General features: G+C 39.1%; 1 protein-coding gene across 1 annotated transcript; it reads right to left on the minus strand.

The window, feature by feature from the left end:
- Window positions 1-8,592: 8,592 nt before the first annotated feature.
- Window positions 8,593-9,525, minus strand: OR8B12 (olfactory receptor family 8 subfamily B member 12). The gene is given in 1 exon segment (NM_001391591.1): window positions 8,593-9,525. A coding segment is annotated over 1 exon segment (933 nt).
- Window positions 9,526-10,384: the final 859 nt, after the last annotated feature.

Consider the following 10,384-nt stretch of genomic DNA (forward strand, 5'->3'; position numbering starts at 1 on the left):
GTCTCTCCTAGTCTCTGAGCCCATATGGCCTTCAGCTTGGCTCGAGTGCAAAGAACAAGCAATTAAAAAGTAAGCAAGCAGACTTTTGTTTTCAGGTGTAACGGAGTAACTGTGATCACACTTACCCTCTGACCGTAAACAACTATAAGACTGGAAAAAATATATGTGACTATTTGCAGGCTTTGGGAGGGAGAAAGAACAAGGATGAAATTCTTGAGAGAAAACAAGAAAATGAGGTAACTACCACATTCACCCTAACTTACTCCCTAAGGGCAATTTCCAAACCAAGAGTTATGAAGTGGAACCCAAGCAAATGACAGCAGTTGCTATTAGCGGAATAAAGAAAGATCAGTGTTCAGGGATGCTAAGACTGTTGGCTTTTGTAGGGCAAGGTATGAAAAGGAAGAAGCCAAAGAAAAGGACTTTCAGGCATCTGCATAAAGAACTCCCTTGAGTTCTTAACTTAATCTTAAATTTGATATGTGTATGGCAAGATTCCATAAGTCTAGGAGATGACAGCTGTGGGGGACTAAAAAGTGAACACAGATCACAGAGGAGTAGTTTGTAAGTATGCAAATTAATAGAGCCCTGTGAGACCATAATTATACATCCTGCTGGCCATGAAAGCCAGGTGACCTACAGGTGTCCATGGGTGACAGTCACAAAAATTGGTGCGCCAGATGTGTGTATAAGCTCCTTCAGGAGACATTAGAGACCTGAAGCAAGGCAGAGTAAGCACACAAATATGGAACCCATCAGCCTCCATTCCTGAGAGCATTTAATTAGAACTCTATATGTGTGCCAAACCAGCCTGCCCCTGAGGCCGAAGCTCCAGGACAAGCAAATAGGCCTCTTTCACAGAAAGACTAGGAGTGCATTTCACCCTGCTAGGTGTGCCTTGACCTGAGGGTGGTAGCTGAACAAGAACTGACTCCCTGTTTGTTGCGATCCCACAAGACTCATGAATGCAACCTTCGCTGGCCCCTAGAACTGAGTGATCAAGGGGCGCCCTCTGGGCGGCAGACACAAAATTCAGGCAGCAGATGCAAAAACAGGGGCATCAGACAAGAGTACAACCTCCACTCTAGGAAACACTGGCACTTTGGAGTCCAGGAGAGGAAGAACACAAAGATCACACCCACCCTTCAATGTTTCTGCAGAGGATTACAGTTGACCCCTAGACATGTGTTTAATTAGAAGCCTGCCCTTCAAACCACAGCTATTAAGATAAGCTAATAGGCCTCTTTCACAGAAGGAATGGGCACCTCAGTCTGTTGCCTCTTGATGTGCCCTGCACATGGAAGCCAGTTAAGAGCTCTTTTTCTGTTGGTTACAATCCTGTGGGATCCATAAGTGTAAGCCCCATGGTCCACCAGAACCACTTGATCTTGAAGTGTCCCCTAGTAAGCAGCAGCAAAAATCAGAGCGCCAGACAAGGATACAAGCTCCCTTATGGGAGATACCAGCAAAGTGAAGTGAGGCAGAGGGAGAGCACAAAGATGCTACCCATTGGCAACCATCCCGAAAGAGTATTTCAGTAGGTCCCTAGAGGTATGTTAAATTAGATGTCTGCCCCCTTAGGCCAATGCCTTAAAACAAGTAAATAAGCCTCATTCATACAAAGTCTGGGTGCTTTTCAGTGAGTTGCCTCTGTGCTGGGCTCTGGGATGGGTGAGCCCGAGCACATGAGCCTTTTAATAACTGTTTCCCAATTTTCTATAGTCTTATGAGTGTCGTACACCCATTGGCTTTCAAAGCTAAATGTCTTAGGGGCTTCTCTCAAAGGTTCAGGTCTTAAAATATGGGGTGCCTAATGTGGGGTTCAAACCCTTCATTCCTCGGCAGAAGCTCGGTTTTTGAGCCCCCTCTGATTGTCAGCTGCCATGTGGTGGGTGGGGTTTATGGCAAGCTTGTGTCTCAGCCTTTCCTACTTGCTTCAATGTGAGTTTTTTCTCATTTACCCAATGTGTAGGAGATACTCAGCTAGTTTTGGGAGGAGGGGTGGGGTCTGAGGAAATTATTCCATGTGTAGCTCAGTGTGTCCATGACAGGAGGTAAGTTCAGGACTGTTCTACATCACCATCTTGAACCAGAACTCTTAACTAAATTTTGAATTTTGAACCAGCCTTCATAACTGGGATAAATCCACTTAGTCATGGTATATAATTCTTTTCACATATTGTTGGATTCTACTTTCTAATATTATCTGGAGGATTTTTGCATCTATGCAACAATATATTAAAAAGATTATACATCATGACCAAGTAGCATTTATTCCAGGGATGCAGGCATGGTTCAACATCTGCAAATCAATCAACGTGATACCCTACATTAACAAAATGGAGAATAAAAATCACATGATCACCTCAATAGATGCAGAGAAAACATTTGACAAGATACAGCATCCATTTATGATAAAAACTCTCAATAAATGAGTATAGAAGGAAGGTACCTCAACATGATAAAGGCCATATAAGTCAAACCCACAGCTAATATCATTCTCAATGGAGAAAGACTGAAAGCTAACCCTCTAAGAACAGGAACCAGACAAGGATGCCCACTTTCATCACTCTTATTTAACATTGTATTGGAAGTCTTAGCCAGAGAAGTCAGGCAAGAAAAAGAAACAAAAGGTATCCAAAAAAGTGAAACTGTTACTATTTGCAGATGACATGATTTTATATATATAGAAAATGCTAAATAATCCACTAAAAAACTTTTAGAAATAATAAATGAATACAGTCAAGTAGCAGGATACAAAATCAACATACAAAAATCAGTTGCGTTTCTATACACTAACAACAAAGTAGCAGAAAGAGAAATTAAGAATACAATCCCATTTACAAATGCAAAAAACATAATAAAATACCTAGGAATAAATTTAACCAAAGAGGTGAACGATCTGTACAATGAAAACTATGAAACCTTGGAGAAAGAAATTGAAGAAGACGCAAATGGAAAAATATTCTGTGGTCTTGGAATGGAAGAATTAACATAGTCAAAATGTCCATACTTCCTAAAGCAATCTACAGATTCAATGCAATCCCTATCAAAGTTCCAACAACAGTTTTCATAGAAATAGAACAAAGAATCCTAAAATTTATGTGGAGCAAAAGACCTTGAATAGCCAAAGAAATCCTGAGAAAAAAGAAAAAAACTGGAAGTAGCACACTCCCTGATTTCAAAATATACTACAAAGCTATAGTAAACAAAACAGCATGGTACTGGCACAAAAACAGACTCACAGATCAATGGAACAGAATTGAGAGGCCAGAAATAAACCCACGCATCTATGGACAGCTAATGTTCGACAAGGGAGCCAAGAACATACAATGGAGAAAAGAAAGTCTCTTCAATAAATGGTGTTGGGAAAACTGTACAATCACATGTAAAAGAATGAAAGTAGAACACTGTCTTACACCATACACAAAAATTTGCTCAAAATGGATTAAAGACTTGAATTTAAGTCCTGTAAACATTAAACTTGTAGAAGAAAAGATAGGAAGTATGCTCTTCCACATCAGTCTTAGCAGCATATCATCAGGTACCATGTCTGAGAGGGCAAGGGAAACAATAGAAAAAATAAGCAAACGGGACTACATCAAACTAAAAAGCTTCTGCACAGCAAAGGAAATCATCAACAAAACGAAAAGACAACCTAACAACTGGGAGAAGGCATTTGCACATTATATATCTAATAAGGGGTTAATATCCAAAATATGCAAAGAATTCATACATCTCAACAACAAAAAAACTAAAAATCCAATCAGAAAACAGGCAAAAGATTTGAACACACATTGCTCCAAAGAAGATATACAGATGGCACATGAAAATATGTTCAACATCATTAACTATCAGGGAAATACAAATCAAAACTACAACAAGATATCACCTTACTCCCGTCAGCATTGCTATAATTAACAAGACCGGAAACAATAAGTGTTGGAGAGGATATGGAGACAAGGGAATCCTCATACACTGCTGGTGGGAGTGCAAACTGGTGCAACCACCATGGAAAACAGTATGGAGATTTCTCAAAAAATTAAAAATAGATCTACCATATAATCCAGCTATTCCACTGCTGAGTATTTATCCAAAGAACATGAAAACATGAATGCATAAAGATACACGCACCCTTATGTTCACTGCAGTATTATTCACAATAGCCACGACTTGGAAGCAACCTAGGTGCCCATAAAGGAACCAATGGATAAAGAAGATCTGGTATATATACACAATGGAATACTTCTCAGCTATAAGAAACAATGAAATCCGGCCATTTGTGACAAAACGGATGGACCTTGAGGGTATTATGCTAACTGAAATGTCGGAGGGAGAAAGTCAAATATCATATTATCTCACTCATAAGTATAAGATAAAAACAACGACAAGCACATATAAACAGAGATTGGATTGGTGGTTACGAAAGGGGAAAGAGAGAGTTAGAAAGGAGAAAGGGGTGATAAGGCACATGTGTGTGGTGATGGATTGTAATTAGTCTTTGGGTGGTGAACACGTTGTAATCTGCACAGAAATAAAAATATATAACGATGTACACCTGAAAAAAAGTAAATGGACATTAAATCAAACTGATTTTGATACAGGCGAAAAAGATGAATAGTTTATGAACCATCAGCTACAATCAGTTTGAGTGGTCATGGCCTCATAGTGACCAAAGACCAGTGGTACAAAATTGCAGTGATCATTAATGACAAGCAGAATGGAAAAGCCAAGTCTCTGACGTCACATAGGTGATGATATTATTCTCTGTCACAAAGCTCATCATGATTTTAGAAGAAATGATAGAAGAATAGAAGAAACCTATGAAGGAAACGCTAAAGATTAAAAAGTATTTGAATGTGTCGAAGTTAGAATTAATCCCAGAAGGATGAGCAAAGAACAAAGAAAGACAAAGGGCTGGAGCTCTGATACGCCTATCAATTTAGCAAAAATATATCTGAGAAAAGAATAATTAAACAGTACATTTCTAAATAACAAATAGGTCCAATAAGAAGAAATCATACAGAAAATTGGAAATATTTTGAACTGAAAAAAAATGAAAATAAAATAAGAATCTCTCCCGAGAAAATAATCAGAACTCTATACAAAAAGTTTAACACAAACTTATAATCATAGCATTATTTATAGTAATAAAACATTGGAGATGACATAATTTTATTTTCGACAATTGGAAAAAGCTTGAATAAAATATGGCATAACTACATAATGAAACCCATGAAAAAGCATAATTAAAAAAATATTAATGACAAACAAAAACCTCACATTATAATGTTAAAAAAACATTTTGTAGCATTGATTATAGAGTATGATCCCACTGAAAAGAAAATTTCATACTTCAGATGAGATTCTCCTTTCCTGATCTCTGGAAGATAGACTGCATCCATTAGCTATTGCTGTATAACAACCTCACAAAATCTCATGGCGTTTAACAATGAATTATTTATTCCTCACATGTCTATAAGTTGATTGTGATGGTTCATCTTGTCTGGGCACTGGTGGGTGTCTCTGCTTCAATAACTGTTCCTCATGTGTTCATCATGAGAAGCAGTTAGAAGCAGCAGCAGTTACCTAGCAAAAGCTTTCTCGAGGCAATGGCAGAAACACAAGAAGGCAAGCCCCAGCATATAAACACATCCCATGCACCTGCTTATATCATATCTGCTAATATCCTATTAGCCCAGATGGAACAAATGGCAAAAAGACCATCAATGGAGCAGGAAAATATAGCCTACTTCTATGAGACCATGGCAAGTGTATGGATGCATACTACTATTAGGTGAGTGATAAATTCTGACCAATCATGAAAACTACCACACCAAAGTATAGGTAATCTTTTTTCTTCATATATTTCTTATATTCCAAATTTGCAACAATAAGTAGAAGTTGCTTCAAGAATCAGAAAAAGGGAAACTATGCACCTCATTTATTAAAATAAATAAATAAACATGTTTAAAATAGTGTCCTGGTTTACAAATACCTGCCACCCTGACATTCTCAGCTCTGAAGGGCTCTGACCTCATCACTGCATCAACCAGAGATGGAGGTGTGCAACCATGGAGCGAGGACAGAATATCAGAAGACCAAAATGTTACTCTGTGGCTACAGGGTTTGGACCGATAGTGACCTTTCAAAGGCTAAGGAGGCCTCTGCTCTCTGTCCTCTTCTCACAAACTCTCATACCTTTTCCCATGCCTGTTCTATGATAGACTCCTCTTCTTTTTACCTCTGAAAAGTTCTCTGTCCCATCCACTTCTCAGCTGTTTCTATTGAAAAAATCATTCTTAAATACCATTTTATAATACTTTAAAACAAGAAGAGGCACTAGACATATATATATACATATATGAGATATATGTTTGAATATAAGAGAATTCATAAGGAATCAGCAAGAATTGTTGCATCAAGTATCAAGAATGGAATGCCTAGATGGGAGCCGGACATGTTTTTGCTGTATAATCTCCACTTATATTGCTTAATTTTTTACCATGTGCAAATATTACCTAGTAAAAAAAATATTTTAATATATTTTAATAAAATTTAATATACTTTTTAAGTGAAAGAGAAGAGTCCATTTTCTCATGACTAAGCAGAGTTCTAGGAAGGTGAATTGATTTGCGTCAGGTCATACAAAAGCTAGAGCAGGTGCTGAAACTGGGTGAAGGAGTTCCAACGGGGAAGGAACTAAGATTCATTAAGTGCCTGGTATTCAATTCTCTCAAAAACCCTCCAAAATCAAAATCACTGTCTCTGTATTAAAAATAGAGAAATTAATATTTAGAGACATTAAGTCATTTGCTCAAATCACACAACTAATAACAACTGAGCCAGGATAACCAACTCCACTGTACACCTCACAACTGCTGTTTCCTCTACTACCTACTGAATGTGGCCTATTCACCTCACCCACCTGACACACACCCACAGTTCTCCTGAACTCAGTTCTCTTTACCTATTCCATACTGACTAAAGCAAATCTTCCCCCGACACTCTCGGTTTTGTAGCTTCACCCTCTTTGATCTGTGTGATACTAAAGGGAAAAACTAAACCCTCATCTAAACTTCCCTCCTTCCCAAAGAAAAGAACCTTCCCAAAGAAAAGCTCCTAAGTCAAAGCATCTGCCCAGCACTTAACATAGTAGTGCTTTTCCAAAGAAACTTCCTTTATTACTAAGTCATCGAGATCAAAGTGCTCTGATATGATCTATACCTCTCTCTACCCAATGTTACGGATTTCTTTGTCTTCCTTTCTTTTTTTTTCAGTTGTGGATTCATAACCTTGTCCTGCAGTGAATTACCCTTTCCCACATATGCCTGTATGAGAAGATCAGTGGAATCTGCAGTCCTTAAAATTCAATGAATTGCTTCTGCTGATAATCAGCTGCTTGGTGCTGCCTTGATAACTAACTAGATCCCCCAAATTATTTACTCCTCCTTTAGAACTTACAGACCCTTAAATGATTATCCTGAGCCACAGATTTCTTCATCATAGCTAAAACAAACAAACCAACCTGTAGAAAAAAGCTCTAAATTCTTACATCTTAGATTTGAAATAATGAATGAAATTTTCCACTCGGTATCTTTATAACCTTAAAACTATAGAAGCCATAATACACTAAGCTGGGTCCCTAGGGGTCTGTACATGACCTCAGGAATTACCATGCTTTACCTGCTATTAGGAGCCACATACTTGCCACCCACACTCTTAATTTGCCTCGCTTCTCATTTGGCCAAGATCAACTTAAGAAAATTTTTCGGGGCCGGCTCCGTGGCCCAGTGGTTAAGTTCGCGCACTCTGCAGCGGCAGCCCAGGGTTCGGATCCTGGGCACCAACATGGCACCGCTCGCCAGGCCACATTGAGGCGGTGTCCCACATCCCACAACTAGAAGGACCTGCAACTAATAAAGCAGAAAAAAAAAAAAAGATTGGCAACAGTTGTTAGCCCAGGTGCTAATCCTTAAAAGAAAAAAAGGAAGATTGGAAACAGTTCTTAGCCTAGGTGCTAATCTTTAAAAAAAAAGAAAGAAAATTTTTCACCTCCTATCCTCGTGAAAGAAAAGTGTAATATTCAAAAGTTATTCATTGAGAAGTTACATTAATTTACTATAAATAGAATCAGATTTTAATATGCTAGTGTACTGTACTTTCAAAATGAAATCTGCAAGGGCAGCAATGAAGCAAGAAAACATGGCATAAAGGAAAGAGAAGTACATTGGAATTCAAGTGTCTGGATTCCAGTCCCAGTTGTGGCATCACGTAATTGTGTGACCCAGGAAAACATATACAATATTTCTAAGTCTCCAGTGTCTGTTAAATGAGGAAGTTATATAAAATGATTTATAAGGCCTGTTCAAGATTAAATGACCAATGATTGTAGGAAACTTTGGATAAAATAATCTTAGAATAGTCAAGGTAGGTCAAGAAACAGGGAAAATAGACCTGCACTAAACACTAATACAAACATAAAGACATAAAATTCTCTTCCTATAAGAGAGAAAAAACCTGGAACCTGGACCCCTCATTGAAAACACTAATAAACAAAGCATTGCATCTTTCTCAAATTTTATTCCTTTCTCAAGAAAATATTTTTCTTCCCAAGGTTTTCCTCAGTGCAACTTTGACATCCTTGTTCCTCAAACTATAGATCAATGGGTTTAACATGGGCACCACAATGGTATAGAACAGAGAGAACACTTTTCCTTGGTCAAGGGGCAAAATGGAAGGTGGTTTGAGATACACGAAGGCCCCAGAACCAAAGAAAAGAGAAACCACAATTATGTGGGAGCCACACGTACTGAAAGCTTTGGACCTTCCCTCAGTGGAGTGAATGTGGAGAATGCTGGAGAGTATTAGGCCATAAGAGATAAAGATGGTGACAATGGGCATTCCAATGTCAATGGTCACAAATATGAAGACGACCAGTATATGCACATAAGTGCTGTTGCAGGAGAGCTCAAGGAGAGGAAAGATGTCACACATGAAATGATTGACAAGGTTGTCAGCACAGAAGGTCAGACTTGCTATGCTTCCCGTATGGGCCAAGGCCCCTGAAAATCCCATCACGTATACACCCAACACTAGACGTAAACAGACCTGAGGAGACATGGTGACTGTGTACACCAGTGGTTTACAGATGGCAACATAGCGGTCACATGCCATCGCTGACAAGATGAAGGACTCAGAGATGACAAGGAAGCAGAAGAAAAAGAGTTGAGTCACACACCCTGCATGCAAGATAATATTCTGCTTTGAGACAAAACTCTTCAGCATTTTGGGGGTGATGGTGGTGGAGTAACAGAAATCTATTAAGGAGAGGTTGAAGAGGAAAAAGTACATGGGGGTGTGCAGGTGAGAGTTCAACCCAATCAGTGTTATCAAGGTCAGGTTCCCCACCACTGTGACCATGTAGAAACCTAGAAACAAGAAGAAGAGAGGTATCTGGAGTCCAGGCTGGTCTGTTAATCCTGCGAGGATAAACTCTGTCACAGAAGAGTTCTCAGCTGCCATTCTCCTCTTGAGACGAACATAGGAGGGGCAGTCTATGGGGACAAGAAAAGAAAACCACTTAGAAAGAAAGAAACACCACCACCACCATCTGAGTATACACCCACAATTTTTGACAATGGAATCCACACAGAGAGATTTGAACTTTGGTATGATAAGAAGGTTGTTACTGTTTGCTGTGGATCAATCTTCACAGCCCAAGTGGCTTTCTCTTCCAGAGAACAATGTGAGGCTAAACTTTGCCTCCAGCATGAAAACTAGTGCTTCTAGAGAAAGGATTCAAAAATAAGATAGATGTCTCTAGATTTTTGTCAGCACATTTTCTATGTCCTTCTCTTTCTTGCCTCTGACTCACTGGCTGAAAGCTGGGCCTCTTCCCTGGAGAGAGTCCTGACTGGCAGAAGCCACTGAGACTCTGCCTAGAACTTCTACCTTGGGTTACTGCTGTCAGATCAAGAAGGTGAAGTCACATTTTTCCAAGATCTTTTAGCTCAAGTGGCTTTAGGTTAAATGACCAATTTTTTTAACTAACACTTATTTAAGTGGTTACTATGAGAGGCTGTGTACTAAGAGCTGTGTGACAATATTATTGTTATCCCATTTTGCAAATGCAACAGCTTAATTAGGAAACTAGCCCAAAGTCCCAAAATAACTGAGTGGCAGCCAGAAAGTGAACTTAGGCAGTCTGACTCTCATGGTTTGCACTTGTAACAACTATGTTACACCACTGCCCAGGGTCAAGCAGGCACTCACCTTCCTTTAGTTTAGAGCCATAATGCTATACTCTACTATCTCATGTCCACAACTGTCCTGGAAAGGAAAGTGACCATAGTGAATAGAAAAAGGCAGCTTTGAGCTCAGA

Source organism: Equus caballus, chromosome 7, assembly GCF_041296265.1.
Source record: "Equus caballus isolate H_3958 breed thoroughbred chromosome 7, TB-T2T, whole genome shotgun sequence".
NCBI classification, from domain to species: Eukaryota; Metazoa; Chordata; class Mammalia; order Perissodactyla; family Equidae; genus Equus; species Equus caballus.